Source organism: Aristolochia californica, unplaced genomic scaffold (assembly GCF_029961685.1).
Source record: "Aristolochia californica isolate CCGP_79_NKW_82.1479 unplaced genomic scaffold, dmAriCali1.0.hap1 SCAF_14, whole genome shotgun sequence".
In the NCBI taxonomy this organism is placed as follows: domain Eukaryota; kingdom Viridiplantae; phylum Streptophyta; class Magnoliopsida; order Piperales; family Aristolochiaceae; genus Aristolochia; species Aristolochia californica.
This window is the reverse complement of record NW_027181815.1, coordinates 27,041,495-27,066,976: the sequence shown is the minus strand read 5'-3', so window position 1 is coordinate 27,066,976 and position 25,482 is coordinate 27,041,495. Positions and strand designations below refer to the sequence as shown.

At 35.6% G+C, this 25,482-nt stretch overlaps 1 protein-coding gene across 1 annotated transcript; it reads right to left on the bottom strand.

Moving 5' to 3' along the window:
• Nucleotides 1–7,730: 7,730 nt before the first annotated feature.
• LOC137949481 (uncharacterized) lies at nucleotides 7,731–14,565 on the bottom strand. The gene is made up of 4 exons (XM_068795525.1): nucleotides 14,259–14,565; nucleotides 8,771–8,856; nucleotides 8,216–8,359; nucleotides 7,731–7,892 (listed from the first exon to the last, which is right to left on the bottom strand). Exons 1-4 carry the CDS (start codon nucleotides 14,563–14,565, stop codon nucleotides 7,731–7,733), a joined length of 699 nt encoding a protein of 232 aa, XP_068651626.1.
• Between the last annotated feature and the right edge of the window lie 10,917 nt (nucleotides 14,566–25,482).

The following is a 25,482-nucleotide window of genomic DNA, read 5'->3' as shown; positions in this document are numbered from 1 at the left end:
AAACTGAATTTCTAACTTCTATTCTAAACTGAATTTCACATCTGTTCTTGTTTACAATCACTTGGGGTTCATAAGCCGGTTAATAAGTCTCCTATGTTGGCTAGTCATTTTCGAACATAATCAAACCCATTAAACCTTATATGCCCTCCTTTTTTCTCTTTGTCCCTTTTTTTCCAATTTATTAATAGAAAATGGTAATTATCACTATGATAGAAGCCATTCATAAAGCAAAAGAAATTATTAACATTAGTGTTTATAGATGAAAAATGAAGAACAACAAAAATGATGATATAACTTTGTTTTTAATGACTTGAAACTTGATCTTTTCTAAAGTAGCTCTCAAATCCACTAATCAAAGGTTGAGTTGAGTATTAATAAACCCTTAAGCATAGCAATTCAAATTGCATGATATTATATTGAAGCAAATTCATGATCAAGTAAAGATATATAGGGAAGGCTTTTTCACCATGATCATGGCATCCCTATATGGAAGGCAAGGTCCCTTAAGGCAAAGAAGTAGGCAACAAAATCATGGAAGTTGAAACTTGAAGGAGTCTCCAATAATACATAATTCATCAAAGAGTGGCACCAGTACTCCTTTATATCAGACAAAAACTCTTTGTAGTTCATAATATGGGTCACTCTTATTAACATGTGGGTCATTCTTGTTTGTACTAAATATATTTGGAGTAGAATTTACGATTTTGTATTGGACATGGTATAATTGATGTTATAGTAGTCATGATCTATTATACGAAAATAATAAACATCACTTTACTTACTAGTTTGAAATAATTTTTTTTTGTTTTTATTACTTTTTGCTCATAGAGTGTCAATTTTAATTTAAACCCTAAATTTCTCCTCAATATACCATGTAGGTGTATGTGCCCCATGCAATGGTTAGTATTTAAATTACTTAAAATTTCACTTTTGTATCAAATTATGATACCAATTTCAGTCTATACATGTGGTCAATTAGCTACCTCCTCCCTCTCTAGCACATCCTATGTGATGTCTATTATTGGTTTGGGTATGTGAGAGCTAATGACTCTCTCTGGAGGTTGGTTTTGGTGGCTTACTCACATATGGGTATAAAAAATATTGCACTATCAGGTCATTTATAAAATAGGTTTGGGGCTCATAAAAAGCTTTTATATTCTAGTCACCAATAGAGATTTAAGTTCAGGCAATTAACTCAATAATTTGTTGTCTATTGGCCTCCCATCCAAAACCTTTTTTTTAATTGAAATCACTATTGAAAAAAATACTCAAAGTAGGCATTGAGATGCCTATAGTCTCCTTGAAGTCCTAGAACTTTATGATCTTCTTTTCAATGAGCAACTAATGGAACATTTGGGGAGGAGGGAGTGGGTAGCTCACTTAGTCCTCCTTGAGGTTTGGGTGGTCTATATAGGGTAGTGAGGTGGTCTCAGTGACTTGGCCCCCTTGCTCTTTTGGATTAGAAGCAGACCATATCAAGGATCTTTTGAGTGATTGTCTGAGGGTGCTTCAAGGACTCTCCAAGGTTTTTGGTTCGAGAAGAACGAGCTCTATTGGTGTTAGAGGGGTGAAGTTTGCTTGAATGGTTCTTGAACTTCTTTTATGGATAGGAATCCTTAAACATTTCGTCCAGTACACGAGTAATGAGACTGGACAATTACTGAATTCACATCAATATATCTTCTATTAGCTATTGGATGGAGTCCCCTTACAACTTGTGACAAGTGAAGTGAATGTGATGCTTGAGCCCTGTAGTTGTTTTCATACCAGTTGAGAAGAACATTATTCCACATAGAATTGATTACAAAGATACCCATTCATCCAGGTCATTGACTTCACACTCTATTTGTGTTGGCAAACAGTGCTTCTTTGAGGATGAAGCAGATTTAAGTGCTCAGTGCAAATATGTTATTGTTGGATTTTATGAATTATTAGATTGAACCCGATTCCATCCCAAAATGATTAACCACTTAGGAGGCTTATTGTTTAAGTTTATAACTCAGTCACTTTTCGTAAAATATTTTCCAGGTTTACACATAATAAGCTTGCAATGTGTCTAAAACACACAAACAATCCGACTCTCACCTCAAAGAGTCCATGATATATAAATAACCCAGGGATCACAAACTAGGTCTTTCATGCACTCAACCTACTACTCACTTCTTTTAAGATTTCTCCATGTTTGGGGTTTAGGATATCAGAGCCATGGATTAGTCTTTGGTTCTTTCTGTTTAGGTTTACATACTCTCAAAACAGTTACAATCCAACACCGGTCATATCCCAAACAATATTTGTAGTCTACAGATGTACCAAAGACCTCAATTGGTCGGCCAGAAGGAACTTAACCGTCCTTCATACGACACAGTGTTAAAAACTGGACATACGCATGTTTGTCCAGTAATAGGCTATCCACATGGATGACATGACAAAAATAATCCAATATTAAACAATATAATGGATTTAGTTGGTGATATTCATCACAGTTTCTTTATGAAAAGTTGCTGTGAAAAATACACTGCAGAATATATTGCCTTAATATGCTTAGGAATAGAAAGTGACGTAAATGAACAAGTACAAATATTCAAGAGAGGAATCAATACCCATCTTGAGGTACTAAAAACAGGATATACTCAAGAGACAGTAAAACTCCTTACAGACCTACAAAGTTTTGTAGATCAAGAAATAAACCACTCTAGGATATTAGCACCTATCCGAGAGATGAAAACTAAAATGGTTAATAACAAACCTAAGTTGAAAAGAATTACAGTAAGTCATTTGTAAAATAGCTTTCGTAAAAAATCAGCAAAGTACAGATAAAGATCGTCTTATACGAGATATATGAGCTTTAACTCAAAATAATAAATTAAGAGAACTTGTTATTCAACATACCTCTCCATTCATTACTTTGTATCAATTGGAACGACTAATAAAAATTATGTTCCGAAAAGTAGAAGAGTAAGCATCTCAACGAAAATTCCTAAATGTTTGAACAAATCGGAATAGAATATACTTCTCTTCAAAATAGTGTTCATGTACATCATGAAACACAGGGAGAATACGAAGAACATCCTAACCTTATGCAGGATGGTCAAAAGTGGACAATCAGTATCCCTCGGATAACTGAAATCTACAATAGAGATTGAATTGAGTTCCAAAAGAAATCATTCGTCTTCCTTAAGGAACTATCTATAGAAATACAAGATATCGACTCAGGTACCTTCTGCTACAAGTTATTAAGTGAATCAAACTTAGCAAAACTAAAACGATTCAAACATGTCTAGGACATATTCCCACTTCTCAGTGGTCATCCAGAATTTAAGGATTATAAAAAAATGTTCAAATAATCCAATCTGAAATTTTAGGATATAGTAATAACTTTTACATTGAGTTATTTTTAGGTAAATTTGAATATATATAGTTTTTTTTAAATGAATATGTATGTAATCATTTATATAATACTGTTATATGTCATATTAAGAAAATACAAATATAATGTGAGTGGTTTTAGTGTTGTATATTTTTCTGCTATTTTTTAATGTATAAAATATATTGAGATATCTAACTAATTTGACAATTTTTTTGTAGCTATTAGTTGCAAACCAGTCTACCTAACTTTGAATGCATTTCATGCATATAGAATCATTTTCTCAAATTTCTCACAGTTATCGTAGCCTCACATGTTGTTGGTGAGGGTGGTCATCTTTGGCTTTTGGTGGGACTTCTACGTCCGGTGCTATGTCGTTGTTGTCGTCATCCACCGTGAGGAACATCACGTTCATTTGGTGCCGCGGCAGTGATGGCTAGGATGGAATTTCTTGCCGCATTGGAAATAGATGCCACGGTCACACTTCTCCAGCGCCTTGATCTCTGAGAACCAGCGGATGGAGGGGTTGTGTTGGAATGGGAGCCTGGGCTGGAATCTGTCGGCTGCGGTGGGGGAGTAAGTTTTTAATAATGTTTTTTTTATGCACCACCATTATGGTCCGGTCATGGAAGCTTGATCTCTCCGTGGGTTCCGGTGAAGGAAGCCTTCTCCACCGATTCCATTCTCGATTTCACCGTGCCCAGATTCGCCCCGCTCTGATACCAGATGATGGAAAACCAGAGGAAGGAAAGAAGAATACCTGCTAAACTTTAAGGGTCTAGCTCCTCCTTTGCAGAAGACTACTTTGCAGCCTGAATCCGGTCTTCGTCTTCAATGCCGTTGACGGAGAAGTACCTTTCCGTATGGTACAACCAACTGTAGGGATCGTCCCCTATAAAAATTGGTAAGTCGAGCTTCCTTACCCTCTTCTCTACACTTTCCAAGCCTTGAGTGCCACTCCAGGCGTCGCCGATCACCCGATTAGCCGATGAGTCTCCCATCGGCGATTTCCCCTTTGCGCTTCCCAACATCCCGGATCGCACTTCCATTTGTAGCTCTCGGATGGCTACTACGCCGGACTTCAGCTTCTCCACTCCATTTTTTAATCCCAATACTTCCTTCTCCACCGATTCCATTCTTCCATCCATTTTCGATTTCACCATGCCCAGATTCGCCCCGCTCTGATACCAGATGATGGAAAACCAGGGGAAGGAAAGAAGAATACCTTCTAAACTTTTAAGGGTTTAGCTCCTCCTTTGCAGAAGACTACTTTGCTGCCCCTCTCTCCATCTCCCCTTCTCTTTATTCCCTATTGCCAGTGCGGCCTTCAACTAACTGTCCGACCCTTTTTAACTAGCTGCTCGATAGTTAAGATTTTTTGTTTGGAGGCACACAGAAGAAAATATTGAACCTCAGAAGCGCTGGAATTTCCATGTTAAAACTGAAAGCTTCATGAAAACTATTGGAGCAAACATTAGAAAATCACAAAATGGCTAGACTGCCGTTCCGAGCTCCACAAGCAAGTAACAGAAATCAAAAGAAACAAGACGATGGCTGAGAATTCAACATACAGATGCCCGAAGACCTTATTGTTCATTAAAGAGAATCCAAAGAAGCACCAAGACATAGGAGCAAATGATGTAGGGGGAAATTGTGATAAAGCTAGAATTGCAGCAAAAAAAACCCAGAGAAAACAGAGATTTGTAAGAGATTTATAAAGATTAATTCATTAGAAGATTGAAGAGTGCTCGAAAAGCAATTGAAGGGTATTTTGGTCATTTTGCTACGTCTCTTATTCTACATCTTTTTATTATGTCTCTTTATTTAATTTCGTGTAATTTAGTTATGTAGAATAGGAGATATTTAAGTGTTTTAATTATGTAAAGGGTATTTTTGTAATTTTTCAAATTTCAATTAGTAAATGGAAGGGAGGTGGAGCTATGAGACTTCCCTCAAAGTCTCTTTCTCCTATCAATCTCCAATGAGACTTTCTTTCTCTTCTCCCTCTTACTTCAAGTTTTCCTCTTTCCTCCTCTTATTTTACCTTTTGACAAACACCGTCATCTCTAGGAGATACCATATAATTATGCAAGATGGTGTATGTCTTTTTTATTGTAAAGCATGTAACCCTAAGGGTATTATAATAATTATAAATATCTTTACATAACTATAAATACAACCTCAAGGTACGGGGTAGAGCATTAAAGTTTTTTCCTCTTCGCTCGATCTCTCTCTTCCTCTTTCTTATCTCCCTTGCCTTTTTCTCTCTTCTCTCTCCCAAGAGTTAGAATTCATCCCTTCTCTCTTTCCCTTGAGATCTCTTATATTCCTTTGTTATCCCTAGAAATCAACAGTTGAATTTTGCAGGATAAAAGTGGTAAAGAGATCAGAGTTTATAGACCCTCTCTCCTACTTATAACTAAAACAATTTTCAAAATTACATCCATGTCCCTACAACCCTTAAACCCTAGGAATATAATTTCTATAACAAAATATTTCCTAGAAAAAATAATAACAACTTCTTAAAACATATTTAAAAAAATGAAAAGATTGCCAAAAATAGAATATGTAGAGTACTTAGCTTTTTGCGAAAATTCTCCTATGCTTGAAGTCCACTAATCTTCTTTTTGGCGGCTCCTTGATGGAAGTCTTTCTTTCTCAAGATGGGATAGAGTTCGGTTGAGGATTATTATATTGATTCATCAACCTATTTTACTTTATAAAGAGGATTTCTCTTCCGTCTCAAACTCAAACTTTAGTTAAATGACGCGTTCAATCCTTAATAACTGAGTTTGATCTTAAATATGATAACAAACAAGTTTAGGCCAAATTCCCATTAAGTTTTAAATAAAAATATTTTTTATAAAATTAATTTCAAAAGATTTATTTATAAAATTATTTATGGGAATCAAAATGTCCATTTTTTTAGTTTAATTAATAAATTCCGGGGTTTATTGATTTCTCCTAAAATTATTATTTCGTCCTGAATTTTTTTTTTTTTAATAAAACCTTCCAATCGTTGAAAAACACAGCTACTGACCAACGTTTGAACCGACCAAAAGCTCTGCCCGTTTCGTCGAGCTGTTCACATCTTTGACTGGTTCCGTTATGGTTAGTCAAGCATTCATTAAAGCTCTTTAATGGCTGAAAGTGTATTGGACGTGCAGTTACTGACTGATATACTCTGCCTCAATATGAGTGAGCACCAGACAGTTCAGAAAGCGTCGCACCAAATTGCCTCTGTAGTGTTCACACCAGAGAAGCATCATTTCCTATTTATTTACAGTCCCTCTTCCCATTCTCTCCATCCCCTCTCCCTCTTCAACTACTGGAGAACCGAATCAGTACAAGGTCCGCTCCTCTTTTTCTGAGAATCCCAGTTTTTAATTTTCCGCTTTTACATAGCAGTGACTGTGAAAGAGTGAAGACCCACTCCTCCATCTTCCAAGTCCTCCTCTGTCGTGTTTGTGTTCATCTGAATTCGGAGCCTATCAGAAGAGACAGGTCACGTTTTGTTTCTCTTAGGAAAAGAATCAGAAAAATGAGTGGGTATTCCAAGATGAGAGTTGGACAGGCCAACCGGTCAAGATCCATAGACTTCTCGGACCTCTCCTTGTCCTTATTTTCCAACGGAAATCCCAATCCAGTCTCGTCTGCTAAAACCCAGGCAGACCCAGAAAAGGAAAAGACCCAGAAGGTTATAGCCAAGGAAGAGCGAGAGGAGGAAGACGGGGAGAGATTTGGGGCGGTTTTGAGCAGGAACTCGTCGGTTTCTTCTGCTGTCGGTCGGAGGCTTGGATCTGAAAACCAAGGCCATATTAAATCCGTAGTGAGGACGGCGTTCTCCATGAGAGGATCTTCTTCGGTCGAAGAAGGGTATTGCAGGATTGACAACCAATGTGAGATCCTTTCTCCTCCACCCGACAATCTGAACGTGCGCGGGAGATCTGGGAAAAGGAGAACCAAGATTCTGAAAGCTTGCAAGAAGTTTTTTCGACTTTTCTAGTCGGGTTTTTGTCTACCCTTGTCAGGGTCCCTGTTTGCTCTTCAACAAGAACAGTTTCTGCTTGACATCATGTTCTGTTGTCTTTAACCTATAAAGCAACACCGTCTGGTGTTCCCTTAAAGACTACTTGATGGGGGGTGTGTTTATGCTCCGGACTAGGTTGAGAATCGAAAAAGGTTGTTTTTACATTTGGTTGAAAGTTGATCTCATCATTGAATTATTTTAACCACACTTTGAATCAATGGTTTAATCAACCACCATATCAGAATGTATAACACTTTCAAGATGCAGAAATCAACAGCCACAATTATCAGACCAAACATGCTGGATTCCATGCTCTTAATTTAGGAATGGTTAGTGCTATAGAACTGTTTCAGAACTTCCCTGATCTTTCACATTCTTGTCTTGAACAAGCCCTTCATGCCCAATGACATAACCACCAATGATATGGTGCCGTTGCTTGTAGTGTTGTACTATGTTACCGAGTTCTTCCGTCCCATTAAAGATAAGGAAGTCAATAACCTGTGTTTGAAAAACGAATAGAGAACCATAGTCATGTTAACTTTTGCCTCAAGTTTACTAAACCTGGTATTATCAAAGCCAACTGTACTTGAATCTATGTGATTAATTGCTTGTTTTTTTATGAAGTTTTTTGAAGTACTCATCTTAAACAGTTCCTTTTCCCCCATTAAGTATGAAAACTTTAAACCATTTAAGCAGAATATAAGAATAGAATGACAACGTCTACAGTTTACTGTCAAAGATCAAAATCTGGCCAAGTAAATGGATAATTGAAATTCATGTGAACAAATGTTATTAGGAATCAAAATCGATTTCAGTTATACCATAATGAAGTTCCGGATATTTTTTCTTCGAGAAGAAAGTGACAAGTTGCTGCTAACATTGAAATCATTGGCATTGCAGCTGCAAATTATATCTGGATGTTCAAAAGCATAAATGCGAAGTGTGGCCACCTCAACCACATCGACCTATGATCACTCACAAGCAATAGTGCATAATTCCACATTGTTGCTTCGCACATTTTCTCCATTTAGTCATCTCCCCTCGCTAGCAGCCTATTTAACAGAAAATACCTATCCTGACAAAAAATCTTGTGGCCAATTTTATCAAGACACAAGATAATCCTTATATAATTAGTAATCAATCGCCTTTCTTATCTCTATGATACAAATAGAAACGAAAATCTGACAAAACTCATATGGTTTGTTCGGATTCCCTCTTAATATCATAGTATCAGTGGTACAACGCTCCATGCCCCAGAAATCAAGATAGCCATCAGAAACTTGATCTTTTCTCAAAAGTAATCTAAATAGGGTCTGCTCTGTTTCTCATAGGCAACATTTGATCTTCTTCCGAGTCTTCTCCAACCATGACAATACTGTATACAAATCTTTACTGTATTCTGCTCCACAATTTGCTGATTCCATTACTTGGTTCTCTTCAAGTCGTTCCTCACCATGTCCATCTGCATCATTTTGGATCTTTTGTTTTTCGAAAATATCATTTTGGATCTTAAATTCCTCACTAGTTCAACCTCACATCAAAATAAGCCTTCAAACTGGTGCACTATTGGTTAGTAGGAATCTAATAGTCTATTATGTTTCCTATAATGATCCTTTGCTTCGAGGACTTTCCCCAACTACATTGTAGTTGTCCAGATGAATCCTCCACTCTATTCTGCTCCAATTAGTAGGTTGGCCTTCTTCAAGTCCTCCCTCACCATCTCCATCTATCTCATTGTGGGCCTTCCATAATTTCTTGCTAGTTCAACCTCCATTTAGATAACCCTTCAGACATATGGACCACAAAGCTCCATTGAACATTTCCAAACTCTCTCAAACGGATGGCCTGCCTTTCCTCTTCTGTAAATACTCCTAAAGGGAATCAAGAATTTAAAGTTTGCCCAAGGAAGATGTTGAATTTATGGAAAAGAGGAAAACTTTATTGACTTGTTGTAATCAGAATACATGAACCCCTATTTATAATATAAGAAAGTAGTAGAGTCCAATTATAATTAAATTAACCTTGTCCCAATTACACCCAAACTCAAACACTTAAAGATAAGTCCTAGCATAATTAAATAACTCAATATAAATAGAAGGCTAACATAACTAAAACACCTTTAAACTGAAACTTTTTTGTGAGATTTGCTTCCATAATAATTTTGGCTCTGTAAGACTTACTTATTGTGTAAGACTCATCATGCCACCTTACGTGATCATGGTGGATCCCACCAGCTCATGTGATCATGGTGGGTCCATCTTCCAATAGAAGATAAGGATGAACCTCCTCATTTGGGCTCAATAAGGACCCCAAGTTTGAGTACAAGCAGATATAATAGATCTACCAATACAAATTTTTCAGAATTATTTGGATTGGCTTTAGAGACATTAATGTTTTTTGTCTATGTTTGAATCTTCAGTCTTAATTTGTTATCGGTATGCATTTTGATTTGGGTTATAAAATTTCAGGGTTAGTTGCAATCCAAAGCAACTAGTGCTAGATCAATTAATAACTGCAATTACAAAAACAAGCCTTTGGATTTAAGTGAATCTCTCTTGGAAGAAAAATCCAAATTCAAGGTCTGACGCCTTCTCTTTTATCTTTTATTATTCTCCTTAGTCTCAGACTCCTCTATTTCATTTCCTTTATTTTCTTTTTCTCTTTTCCTCTGAAATACACTTCAAAAATGATTTTTTTTTTCAAACAGAGATGTATTGTATATTTTAACAAAATAATGTAGCACATACAATAACACAATATTGTAGTGCATTGTGGTTTAAAGCCCGAAATCTTTGGTTTCTTTTTTCTTCTCTTTCAGCCCTATTTGTCTAATTTCTGCATCCTACTTCCCTTTACACACAATTTTTGGGTTCTTTTCCTCTCCAAACCTTCATTCTTTTAATTTGTGGTTAAAAACAAATTAGAACAGATCTTTCTCCTCTAAACTGTGTTCTTTCCCTTATCAAACCAAAAATATCCTCCACTTTCGTGTGTTGAAGGCATTCGTATCCAATCAAGGAATTGTATGTACATGGAAGATTCTCATCAATGAGAATATTTCCTTCTCCTCTAGTATTTTATAATGTTTGTGTGGATGGTTAGCTTAATTTTCAAGGTATAAATTTAAGGTTTCTAATCATTTGGAGAAAAAAAGAAAGAAATAATTTAACATGAATCTGAACTTAGTTCTAGCCCAAGAAAATTATTCCTCTCATGTTTCTAATCAAATTGTTTCCCAAGCTTAATCCTTTTCTGTCCTCCAACAGTTTTTGTATCAAAGCCTTGTTTGCACATTTTTCTCATATCAGTTTTACCTTTGTAGGTTTTGCGATATGCTCACTTATAGTAGGTTAGAATCCACAGCAACAAATGGAAGAACTGTTAGTGAGCATTAATGCAAAGTTTTGTTAAATACAAACCCGCTTTGATAGATTATTCAGGAACCAAGGTCGCCTTGGAACCCATGAAGTTGCAAAGCATGTCAAATGATTAAGGCGAAATGTGGGAGAAATGGTCTATCAAATCCTATGAGACGTGTAGTAGAATGTAAGAGATACTTAAGTAAGTGAAATGTCAATCTTTCTGGAGTCCTCCCTCAGTACTTATCTACTCCACATCAAGTGCTTTATGATGAAGAATGAGTACAGGGTCCATGTTGTGGTCCTAAATGGTTTAACAGATGGATGGCATCACTAGAAAGGTTAAATTCGAGAAGCCAAGCTATGATGGGAGTAGAATGACATCACTAGAAAGGTTAAATTGGAGGAGCCTAGTTACGATGGGAATGCAATGGCATCACTAGAAAGGTTAAAATAAAGAAGCCTAGTTAGAATGGGAACTTCATTAAAAGTTTTTTTTTTTTTTTTTTGAAAGATATGATCCCAAGATTTTCCTTGATTGGTCATATGAGATAGACCACTACTTCCATAGTATGACATATATACAACCAACGCATGAGATTTGCTAAAATGTTAGCTAACTAGTCAAGTGAACCTTAATTAGATTAATGTGAAAAGGAAATTCCAGTGTCTGGCTCATGATCCTAAGTGATTGCCTACGCATACAAACACTAGGGCAAACGAATTGAGAAATAACGAATAGCAGCAAAGTACACAATAAAGGAAAACATTTCAGTAAAAATGTTTAAACTTATATTTAGCTCAGACGGAACGGCAGTCACATAGTGACCGGCATATGTTGGAATCCAGAAAATCCCATAGACCATGGAAAAATAAAAGAGGAGGCGAGGAGAAATTCTTTCTGACCTTAGGGTTGGTGACGTGGGCATTTTTCCTGAATTTAGATGAAATGGCAGATCGAAGCTGAGAAACAGTGACGACTTCATCGAGATGGTAGAGATTAATGACAGAGGGAAGCAATCGGCATGCTTCCTGAATAAATCTACGACTCGACCTCTCGCTTCTTCGAGTGTAGCTGAGTTGGGGAGGACCTTTACGCTCCGCAGGGCATGCGACATAGTTGGTCTAACGAAAATGAGGCTTTCGAACGTAGTCCCGAAACTCGAAAGTGAAATCTATCTGCTTCTTCAACTCTACCAAGCGATCGTCTGGAAGAGCCGGCTTGCCTGCCGGTCGCCACAAGCGGGTCCTCGCAACGGGAATCGGTACGTCCATTTCGGATATTCAATAAATTCTACCCGATTTTCTTTTCTTGAATAAAAAAATCCAAATAATTCCATATTTTCGACTTGAATTTTTATTTAATATATATTTAATTATTAAAATATATTTTAATTTTTACTAATTTATAAAATAAACTAATATATTTTCTCACTAGATATAACTAAAGGTGATTAAATAATTAAATCAAATTTGTAATATGAATAATATGTAATTAATTCCTTGTATTGATATTATTTTTTAATATTTAATTTGTCTTAGATATAGATAGATAGATAGATAGATAGATATGTACACAAAGACACTAATTAGACTACTAATTAGATTTGGTTCTTTTTTTTTATTCTTAATAAGCATTAAAAAATTTTAAGTTGTTCCTATTGCAAATGTAATTTTAGCACACAATTAAATATTAACTAAAAAACAATTAAACATTAAATAATAATAATTAAATATATTTTAATCATTTTAAAAAATATGTCAAGAATGTTCAAATAATAAAAAAAAAAAATCAACATTTCTCTAAGTTTTCTTATATTCTTAGCTTTCAATATTTTACCCCTAGTAATGTGCTTTTCCTTATGTATCCACAATATATTTCAGTTTCCATATGGACTGATACTTTGTATTTCTTAGATTTTTTAAACCTTGATAACCAATATTTTCAAATAGAGAGATTAAAATGGACAAGATTGAACTGACTACTTGTTAAATGCCTAGCCAATACAATCCAACAGACTGATCTGTTAAGTGCGAAAAGTCAAGTACCTAACCCATCAGTTGTGGACGTAACTACCTAGCTCTGACACTGCTTAAACCAGGTTTAATTGGAATTTAATCCTTATCCAAATCATAGAAACAATATAAACCTATTGATACAGTCGATTTTAACAATTCAACCACCAATCTTTAAATCGATTGAGTCATTCTGAACCATCCACTTATTGTTGGTCCATAAGTTTAAGGTATGAAAAAAATATTAAAGACACAAGGATTTGAGCTAAAACATAATGTAAATAAATTCTTAATGTTGGCAAGAATGAAGAAGTTGAAGCAAATTGCTAGAGGGATCTTTACTGAGTTTATGGTTCAAATCAACTACTATTTCAAAAATTTGAGAAAACATATATTTAAGCTTTCAACTTTAAAGAGAAGTCTGACTTGATTGAAAGAGGTAAATCTTTGGATCATTGTTTTAGATTCAATTTACAATATTGACAAATCTTTTGATAAATCAGATTAAAGTCTTCCAAATTTTTGAGAAAGGATTAGAGAAGAAGTGCATAGAACATTGAAGAGAAGGTAGACTCCATAAGTGGAAGAAGAAGAGGAAAGAAAAGAAGGATAGCAAGAAAGGAGAGAGCAAGTGAGACTCAAAGAGGGATGAGAACAAAGAGAGAAGAGCACGACCTAATGAGCCCTCCCCTTCTTACTTATTTATAAATACGAGGGTGTAAACCCTAATACATGAAAGAAAAGAAGGAACATATACTTTACATAAAATTACATCACTATGCCACTCTCTCACTTAATTACATATATTGTCATTATTTCCTTCAACACTCACCCTTAAGTTCGTGAGAAAACATCGAAGATCTCCACTTGGAACATGTTTCTGAGAGGGACTTTGCTCCAATCTTTTTTGTAAAAATGTCTGTTGGTTGATTAATGGATAGGATATATTGTACGGATATTACATTAGCTTACATTTTTTCACAAACGAAGACAATCTATCTCAATGTGTTTTGTTCTTTTATGAAACATTGGGTTGTTTAAAATGTGGAGGACTACTTGATTATCATAATGAAGCTGCATAGGTTTAGTTAGTTGGATCCAAAGTTCAGTCATTAAGGTTTTAAGCCATGATAATTCACTTGCTGCAAGTGTTATAAACTTGTATATTGCTTTTGCACTTGATTTTGCCACCACACTCTATTTCTTGCTTCTCCATGTGACAAGGTTAACACAAACTGTTGTACAATAACCAAAGGTGGGTTTTCTATCATCTGGAGAACCTGCCCAGTCTACATCTACAAAACCTTTTTATTTCACTGTGTCTATTGCTCTTGAATAATAATCGTTGACTAGGGTTTTTCTTTTAAGTACCTTATAATTATCTCCAAGGCTACCCAATGAGATTGTTGGGATTCATGCATAAATAGACTTATAACACTTACTAAATAAAATATATCAGGTCTGGTATCTATGACATAGATTAACTTACCAACTAGCCGTTGAAACCTTCCAACATCAACATCACTACCTGTTTTAGTACAAAACTTAACATTTGGCTCCATCGGTGTATCAACTGGCTTACATTTGAGCATCCATGTTTCTTGTAATAGATCAAGAACATTTTTCCTTTGTGACAAAACAATGCCATAGCTAGGCTGGAGGACTTCCATCCCCAAGATGTATTTAAGAAGCCCTAGATCTTTGGTTTGAAACTTTTTGTTTAAATCTTTCTTTACTTTCTGAATGCCAATATGATCATTATCAGTGATAACAATATCAACAACATAAACTGCCATGAGTATCTTCCCTCGATTGGTGTTTTTAGTGAATATTGAGTGATCACTCTCCCACCTCTCGAACCCAAGCTGAGTAACAACTGTGGTAAACTTACCAAACCAAGCCTGGAAAAAAAAACAAATCCTAATGTAACTTTAAAACTTCCATGATTTACAAAATCCCAATCCCTAAACAACTTCCTTGTTTCTTATAAGGTGATGTAGGAGTGGGATACATCTTCTAGTTCCTTTCAACCATGATTCCTTCTTTGAGCATTGGTTTAGGGCAAACTCCATAATTTTTGTCCTCTAGTGACTTATTTGGTGCTTTGAACCCATCCATAGGGTCTTGATTGCTTTCCCACTCTCTTCTCAACACATGCTTTGAATTTCTTGAATGTGATCATTGCATCTGATTTATTATTTAGGAAGCACCCATGTCTTTCTTGTGGTCATTAAAAAAAGTGATGAAGTATTACTTCTCTTTGTGTGAGAGAACATTGATCAGACCATATGGGTATGAGTGAATTAGCTCCAAGGGTGTCTTTGCCCGACAAGGCTATCGAAAAAGCAAGGATGTTATCTGATGCTTGTCTATGATGCATGTGTCACAAACGGATTTTTCTGTCTACATGATGGAAATGCCTTGTACCATATTTTTTCGGTCTAGTAGTACCAAGCTATGTATTTGATGTGTCCAAATTGATAGTGCCATCTCCAAGAGTTTCTTTGCACATTGGTGGCCAAACATGTGTCATATGTTAGTGCTAAAAGAAATAGACTACTTGAGTTCATAGATACCTTGGCAATTAATTCCCTTTATGTACACACCATACCCTCTTTTTGTAAGATTCCCAACACTGGGTAGGTTTGCATATAGTCACGTCACATAGTAGACATCTTTGATTGTGTGCATGTTGTTGTCTTTTGCTTTGATACCTATTTGTGCCTTCCCTTCTACTGAATTTTCTATTGTAGCCAAATTTCCCCTATGTGGATTCTACCTTGTCTAATTCTATTAACAAACTCTTTTATTCGACTTTGCGGTTACTCCAACCTCTACTCAAAAACCAAAAGTTGTTCTTTGCTTTCATGGAGATTGCACATATAAGCAAAAAACATTTTTTTTTGTTAGAATCACTATCTCCCACGTTGGCCATTTTGGCATGGTGGGTGTTCATGCCTTTGTTCAATCTGGGACAATCTGACTTGTAGTGGTCGTACTTGTTACACTTGAAGCATTTGATGTGTGATTTATCATTTTTCTTTCCTTTGTGATAGGTAGGATTTTATCCTTTTCACCCTTCAAAGTGAACTAACTCTATAGGGCTTTCATCAACTTGTGGTCATCTTCTTAAAGCTTAAGTTCAAAAGCTTGTAAAATGTCAAGTAAAGAATTTAGTGTCATCTTACTCGAGTCTTTGAATTCTTCTATTATGCTGAAAATCTCTCTATTGTCAAACATCTGGTTTATTAGTACTATTAGCCTCTCGAAGTAATCAAGACACTCTCTGAGTTTGTTATTTTCATTGTCTTGAATTGAAGCTTGAGGCATTGAAGTTTTACCTTTTTCACTGTTTTCTCTCTATGTAGATTTCATTGAGCACATTCCAAGCCTCCTTGAACATTTTTTCTCTATGAACGTTGTGCAAGATGTTTTTCTCTATTGCCTACATAATGCAGTAGAGCGTCTTCATGTCTTTCTTCTTCAATTCTTTGAAATTCTTTTGGTCTTATGGACTCAGTTGTCTATCCTTTGTTGGCTCCTTGTAATCTTCTTCAACTACGTCGATCTAATCTTGAGATACCAACAATTGTGATATGCAATTCTTGTAGTTGCTTTTACTATTATATTTTGGTGGCAAAAAAACATGCTAAATGACCATTGCTGGATGATATGTGGGTGAACAAGTTGAAGAAATTAGCTTGGAAGTACTTTGAAAGGGTTAAACACGTGAACCTAAACCAATTTGATGCAAAAATTTGGTCTGGGTCAGCTGAACCTAGTTCAATTTGCTAAGTCGGCTCTTTGACTTGGTCTGATTCAAACAACTAGTTTCCTTCTTTTTTGTTATCATTCTAAGAATTGGTCATCTTCGTCTTCCTTGCTGTTGAGTATCTTCTTAGCTTATTCTGATGTTGGAATCCTATAAACCTGCTCTGATACCAATAGATAAATTCTATTAGAGTCTTTTGAACTTCCAAAATCAGTTTTGATTTTTACCCAATGTGTTGGAAGCTTGAAGACATTTTGGAAGTGGCTATCTCTCTACTGAAGATGCAAGTTTTGTATTTCTCTTCATTTTTTCATTTTTACAAAGGTATTTTCTAGAGCCTTTAAATCTAGAAGGGAAATTGCTCACTAGAGCAAGATTTAGTTGTGTTGAATTTCTGTAAGAGAGATTTAGGATAGTGTCATTTGCTATTATACTTGGTTTAAAGAGAACCGAAATCTCTTTCTTATAATTTTAGGTAACAAAACTTATTAGTGAGATTTTCCTTGAGAAGCCAATGTGGCCAACAACCATTATGTCTTTCTTTGTTGTTAGCCCCTTATTTTCATAAAGAAGAACTTCTTTTATTCAATTAATAAGTATTTTCCCAGACCATCATTAGGAAAAAAGATGTACCTATACGAAGGGGACAAATTCTCACATTGTAGTGATAGCTTTTACAAGTTTATCTTCTTTCAACAATAATATTTGCTAAAGCAATATTCCTACATTCGCACTAGAAAATTATGGTAGCATGTGTAATTAATGAAGACTAGACAAACATATCATAACCATACTAGGCACATACACACACACACACATAACACGTCTGATTTAATACGAAAAACCATTTGGTGAGAAACATGTGAAACGGCTACGATAGTCGTTGATCATGATCAGATGGCTGAGATATCGTTTCGCATGTTTTGTACCAAATAGTTTTTAGTATTGGATAACCCTCTACATATAGAACTATCTCCTAAAACGATCAAATATCTACCTAAAACGGTCAAATAATGGCTATTTTGTTTTTGTCTAATTTCCCTTCCAATTGCCAAAGTTATGACTCAACATGAGACTAGTTCAGGGTGACTCAACATGAGCCTAGTTGAATTTTCTCACTATTCCCCTCCTTGTGGGAAACCCTAATCAGGCCCAACGTGGTCTTAGAGGAGTGTTGATTTAGTTAGAGATTCCGGTGAGGTTAAACGTGGTAGCAGAGATGGTGAAAGTCCGGAACTGCCCATGGAGACGGTTATAAGAAGATTACGTTCGTTTTTGGGTGAGACATGACAGGACAGTGGCGTAAGGCGAAGCAGAGGCCCCGAATCTTCTCCGTCGCTCCGGTCAAAAGACGTAAGAGAGTCGTCCAAACACCTCCTTTCTCGGATTAGCGATGATTTTTTTGTAAAAATATACTCATTTTCTTATTATGATTAAGATTTTGAAAAATTAACGTTATCTGATTCTGATCTCATTCTGTGGATTGTGATCCTTAATTCTGTGGATCCTATGTTATTTTCCTCCATTGTTTCTGATCGAGGAGGGGAAATTTTCTGCTTCTCTTCCTTGTTTTAGCTAGGTTTTTCCTTGTCTTGCAATGGTTACGTAGAGGATTCGATCGACGGTAATAGTGCAGCCCTGCCTGATTACTTACTTCTCGGTTCTTGAATCGAAAATGCCTCAACCTTCTGTTTCTGACGTATTTTCTAAAAACTATGGGGCTTTTTTAATAATTTCCTCTATCTCTAATTACTGAATGTTTCCTTCTTCTTCTGCTCTGTGTTGAGTTTCCGGTTTTACTTTATTCAGACGGTAGTTGATTACTTCTTCTGATTTGCTTATTATCAAGAAAGCAAAATCCGCCCATTCGGTTGTTTTTTTCTGTTCGTGATCGAACAGAAAGTTGTTACACATTTTGAAGTCGGATGGAAACAAAACATCGTTGATTTCCTGAATTTGATTTGCTGTCTCGAGTCTCAGAACGATCTGTGAACTAGTTTTTCGAGAAATATCGTTTATCAGGAAGATCTCTCGTTGCTGTATGGAAGACACCAGGCACGTTTCGCTGCCTTATTGTGTTCAATTGGTAGTGTTTGTGAAACGATACTCGGAAACATTGTCCTAAAGCCGCTCTTGGATTCTCCATTCAATGGTTTTTTTCTTTTGCTTGTGATTTACGTGATTATTTTCTTAATTTGGAGAAGATTAATTAGTTTCTAACTTTTGTCATATATATTTTCTGCCATTCGAGGCACGTATTCGCTGGCTGTAGTTCGAGAATTAACGGCTTTGAGACAAGGGGATCCGATTGGGCGGAAGAAATGGATACGGCAACCAAGAGAAAAAGCAAAGGGTCTTTCACCTACAGCTCTCTTTCACTTTTCGGCTTTTAAGGTTACAAATACTGAATGTTCTCTTTTGGGAAGATCGAAAAGAGAGAACCTCCAGTGAATCCTTTCGGAATTGGCTTCGGTATAAACCGTGGCCTTTAGGCGCAAAATGGTGCAGAACGGCGAGGAGGCACAATCGTCGCCGAGGAACCGGGTCAAGTTCCTTTGCAGCTATGGCGGGAAGATCCTACCCCGGCCGTCGGACTGTCTGCTCAAATACGTTGGTGGGGAGACTCGCGTCGTTGCTGTCCCTCGCAGCATCACTTTCTCAGGCAAGTTTTCTCACAAACTGAAACGAACTCTTATTTACCAACTAAAAAATTGAGGTAAAATTTTCAGAAAAGATAGCAAACCGAGTAAAATAACTACTTCTATTTCCTTCCTTTTCACTTTTTTTCTTGATGAGTAAAATTTTGTTGTAGAAAACATGGAGTGCATACCCTAAGCTGAAAATTTTATACTTTTAAATGCCTAGTAGAGTTTCATATAATTCTTAGAGAAATGGAGTCTTTGAAATTACATAAAATAAATAACGATTAGGCAATTTTAAATTTTAAATATTTATTTTTAAGTGGTCTCAATAGTTTACGGTAAAATTATTAAAAAAAGTGAGCTCTCCAAAAGTTCAAATTATTAAAAAATAAAAACCAAGTAAAATTCTTTAACCTTCAAATTTGTATTTAAGATATAAAAAAATTATTTTACAACAAGATATAAAGAACTGCTCCTTGATATTGGACTGGTCATGTGCCGATCTCATAACCCCAATTGGGTTCATTAAATTAATGAAAAGAGATGAAAGGTCTATGTATAAACCAGTGATCGCCCTTGGCAAGACCTAAAGGATGATAGTTGTGTTAACTATTTCCCTTCAATTTCAAAAGCAATGGTCCAACTTCTATCCAAGAGTAACTTCCGTTTTGTTGTAAGACTAACATGAATTTCTAATTGCATGAAATTTATGGTATAAAATATAAACAGAAGCCTAGAAATCAGACTCTCCATGTGATCAGATAACGTATAGACATCATCGGCGTTCTGTTCTCTGTTTCTGTTTGGCACTTCAACTCTCTGATAACTCTCATACGATGGTGTATTACTGAAGGGGAATCAGTGACCGAGATTGGGGACCAAACATTTTTTATATCAGCCAAGCTTCCATCAAGCTTATCCGCTTCCTATAACTGCCGATGGGAGGGAGTTATAACTGCCGATGGGAGGGAGTTATAACTCCCGATAAAAGTGGACCATACCTTCAGAAACGGAAGTTACTCCTTGATAAAAGTTGGACCACTGCTTTCGAAATTGAAGGGAAATAGTTAACATTCTCCCACTTGGTCCACACTTCTAGTGTAATCTGAATCCCATCGATAATCTTAATTTAAGTAATAAATACATAATCATGGCAATAGGTCCTTTAATGACAAGTATTACCTTCCATGTATTACAATGTATTTATTTTCTATACTTTATGAATAAACCCTATGTTTATTCTTGGTCCAACACAGATTAATTTTCTCAAAATTAAGAAGTACATAAATATGAGAAAAAACATCACAATAATTAAGAATTTCACTAACATAACATTGTTCATACAATAAAAAATTACATAATGGAACCAAGTCCCATATTTATGACATGATCAATTAATTTAAATGATGGCATGCCCTTAGTCAAAGGATCAACTATCATTAATTCAGTGTTTACGTGCTCAATGACCACTTTCTTTTCTTTAACATATTCTCTTATGGCTAAATACTTTATGTCGATGTGTTTACTTCGACTTTCATTATTATTGTTCTTGGCCATAAAAATAGCAACTGAATTATCGCAATATATTCTCAATGACCTAGAGATAGAAATCATAATTCTAAGCCTAGATATGAAACTCTTAAGCCCTACACCATGTGAAGTAGCCTCAAAACAAGAAACTAACTCGACTTCCATAGAATTTGTTTGACACTCCTCCATGATATAGCTCCACTGGCCATTAAGAAAATGTATCCCGATGTTGATTTTTGTGAATAATTACACCAGCAAAGCCAGAATCTGAGTAGCCAATTACTTCTAGATTGTTCGTTTATCTGTACATCAATATGTAGTCTTTGGTTTCTTGAAGGTACCTCATTACTTTTTTTGCAACTTTCTAGTGGTCTAACCCTGGATCACTCTGATATCGTCCCAACATTCCTACAACAAATGCAATGTTAGGTCTTGTGCAAACTTGAACATATATTAGGCTTCCGACAGTAGAAGCATATGGAATGTCTTTCATTTGTTCCCTTTCAAAGTCGTTCTTCGGGCACTGGTTCAAATTGAACCTATCACCCTTCACAATGGGAGCTACACTTGGTGAACAATCCTTCATCCAAAATCTCTCTAAAACTTTATTAATACATGTTTCCTGAGACAGACCTAAGATACCTCGAAATCTGTCTCTATGAATCTTAATGCCAATGACATAAGATGCCTCACCCATATCCTTCATATAAAAAATTTTAGAGAGAAATTGTTTCACCTCATGTAGAAAACTTTTATCATTGGTTGCTAGCAAAATGTCATCCACATATAAAACAAGAAAACAAATTTTATTCCATTGACCTTCTAGTATATACATTGATCCATAATGTTTTCTACAAAACTGAATGAAGGAATTACATTATGGAATTTCAAATATCATTGGCGGGATGCTTGTTTTAATCCATATATGGATTTTTTGATCTTGCAAACCAATTGCTCACCATCACTAGAGGGGAATCCTTCAGGTTGTTTCATGTAAACTTTCTCCTCTAGATTTCCATTGAGAAATATCGTTTTCACATTCATTTGTTGCAATTCTAAGTCAAAATGGGTTACTAATGCCAAAATAATACGCATGGAATCTTTCTTACATACAAGAGAAAAAGTCTTCGTGTAATCGATTCCTTTTTTCTGAGTGAATCCCTAAACAACGAGTCTTGCCTTGTATCTCTCAATGTTGCCCAATGAGTCTTTCTTTGTCTTATAGACCCATTTACATCTAATGGGTTTAAATCCACCAGGCAACTTAACAAGATCCCAGACTCCGTTATTCTTCATAAAATTCATCTCTTCCTTCATGGCATTGTACCATACTTTTGATTCTTTGCAACTCATGGCTTGTGAAAAGAACTTGAGATAATTTTCGGCTTCAATGTTATAGTCAAATTCTTGCAGATACACAACATTATCATCAAGAATTGCTGATCTTTTTGGTCTAGTAGATCTTCTTAATGTTGTACCATCATATTTCTGAGAAGTATGTGGTTCAACTAATTTCTCAAAAGTGTTTGGCAACTCTTGAACTACCTTATCTATTGGAATGTCATCATCAGCTTGTGGAACTTCAATGATTGGTTATTCAACACCAGTTTATACTTGAAGGGTGTTGTAAACAATAACCAATCTATCACTTAAGGTTGAAGGTTGACATTCTGAATGATCCTTTCTCAGAAACTATGTTCTGAGTTTGATTGCTCCCACTAATCAAGTCATTTTTAAGAAACTTTGCATTTCTTGATTCCACAATCTTAGTGTTGTGAGATAGACAATAAAATTTGTAACCTTTGGACCTTTCAGTATATCCAATGAAATACCTACTAATTGTCCTTGGGTCCAGCTTATTCTCTTGTGGGTTATAAATTCTCACTTCAGACAGGCATCCCCAAATGTGTATATGTCACAAACTCGATTTCCAACCTTTCCATAATTCAAATGGCGTTTTAGGAACAACCTTGGTTGGAACTCAGTTTAATATATGCACTGGCGTCTTAAGTGCTTCAACCCACAAGGATGTAGGAAGATTGGAGCTGCTACACATACTCTGCACCTTGCCTAATAATGTTCGATTTCTTCTTTCTGCTACACCATTTTAGTGCGGTGAACCAAGCATGGTGTAATCGGCAACAATCCCATGATCTTGTAGAAACTTTGCAAATGGCCCAGGTGCTCGTCCATTCTATGCGTATCTACCATAGTATTCTCCACTTCTATCTGATCTCACGATCTTAATTTGCTTACCACATTGTGTCTCTACTTTAGCCTTAAAGATGACATCTAATGCTTCATTCTTGTTATAAAGCATGTAGAGATACATGTATCGTGAGTAATCATTTATAAAAGAGATGAAGTATTTTTTACCATGTGAGTCCATGTTTGGACTACATATATTAGTATGTATAATATCTAATATATCTGAACTCCTATTGGCACCTTTCTTTGACTTGTTAGTCTGTTTTCCTTTTATGCAGTCTACACAAATCTCAAAATTAGTCAAATCTAGAGTATTAAGTACCTATTTATTTACTAATCTTTTAATTCTATCCATGGAGATATGACCTAATCTTAGGAAACAAGATGAACTCACATGTGGAAGCAATAAGAACTTACTATTTAATTTTAAGTAGTAGTTTTGTTTTAAAGTTACAAAAGACCTTTTATGTTCCAAGTTTTTCTAGAAACTTGATTTCAGTTTCAAGGCTTATACCTTTTCAATATTCCTTTAATTTTTCAAACTCATCCTTCAGTTTATTTTATAAGTTTGATTGTGTTGGGAATGGTACTTTGTCTGATGGTCTTTAGAATATTAATTTACAAAATAATGCTACTTATGATTCAATGCATGTTCACACTGGTACTTAAAGATGTGTTATTAATGAGGATTCATCTATATTGTGGCACCAGAGATTAAGTCATATATCCATGGAACAGATTCAAAGATTAGTAAATAAATGGGTACATAATACTCTGGATTTTCCTGATTTTGAGACTTGTGTAGACTGCATAAAAGGAAAGCAGATTAACAAGTCAAAGAAAGGTGCTGATAAGAGTTCAGACATATTAAAAATCATACATATTGATATATGTAGTCCACACATGGACTCACATGTTCATAAATACTTCATCTCTTTTATAGATGACTATTCACGATACATGTATCTCTACATGCTTTATAACAAGAATGAAACATTGGATGCCTTTAAGATATTTAAGACTACGTAGAGACACAATGCGGTAAACAAATTAAGATCGTGAGATCAGATAGAAGTGGATAATACTAAGGTAGATACACAAAGAATGGACAAGCACTTAGGCTATTTGCAAAGCTTCTTCAAGAACATGGGATTGTTGCCCAATACACCATGTTTGGTTCACGAGACCAAAATGGTGTAGCAGAAAAAATAAAGCGAACATTATTAGGCATGGTGTGGAGTATGCTTAGCAACTCAAATCTTCCTAGATCCTTATGGGTTGAAGCACTTAAGACGGCTGTGTATATATTAAACCGAGTTCTAACCAAGGTTGTTCCTAAAACTCCATATGAATTATGAAAAAATTGAAAACCGAGTTTGGGGATGACCGTCTGAAGTGAAAATTTGTAATCCACAAGAGAATAAGCTGAACCCAAGGACCATTAGTGGGTATTTCATTGGATATGTTGAAGATCCAAAGGTTACAGATTTTACTGTCTATCTCACAACACTAGGATTGTGGAATTAAGAAATGCAAAGTTTCTTGAAAATAACTTGGTCAATGGGAGCAATCAAACTCGGAATATTGTTTCTGAGAAGGATCATACAGAATCTCAACCTTCCACCTCAAGTGATAGATTGATGATTGTTTATAACACCCCTAAAGTATAAACGGGTGTTGGACAACCAATCATTGAAGTTCCTCAAACTGATGACGACATTCCAATAGATCAAGTAGTTTAAGAGTTGCCAAACACTTTTGAGCAATTAGTTGAACCACATACTTCTCAGGAATATGATGGTACAACATTAAGAAGATCTACTAGACCAAAGAGATCAACAATTCCTGATGATTATGTTGTGTATCTGCAAGAATCTGATTACAACATTGGAGCCGAAAATGATCCCAAGTTCTTTGCATGAGTCATAAGTTGCAAAGAATCAGAATTATGGTACAATGTCATGAAGGAAGAGATGAATTCTATGAAGAGTAACGGAGTCTGAGATCTTGTTGAGCCGCTTAGTGGATTTAAAGTCATTGGATGTAAATGGGTCTATAAGACAAAGAAAGACTCATTGGGTAATATTGAGAGATACAAAGCAAGACTCGTTCCTAAGGGAGTCACTCAGAAAGAATGAATCGATTACAAGGAGACTTTTTCTCCTGTATCTAAGAAAGATTCCTTGCTCGTTATTTCTACATTAGTAACTCATTTTGACTTTAGAGTTGCAACAAATGGATGTGAAAACAACATTTCTCAATGGACTTTTAGAGGAGGAAGTTTACATGGAACAACCTGAAGGATTCCCCTCTAGTATTGGTGAGCAATTGGTTTGAAAATTCAAAAAATTCATATATGGATTCCAACAAGCATCCCGCCAATGGTATTTGAATTTCCATAATGTAATTTCTTCATTCGGGTTTGTAGAAACCATTATAGATCAATGTATATACCAGAAGATCAGTGGGAGTAAAATCTGTTTTTTTTGTTTTATATGTGGATGACATTTTGCTAGCAACCAAAGATAAATAAGGGTTTTCTGCATGAGGCGAAACAATTT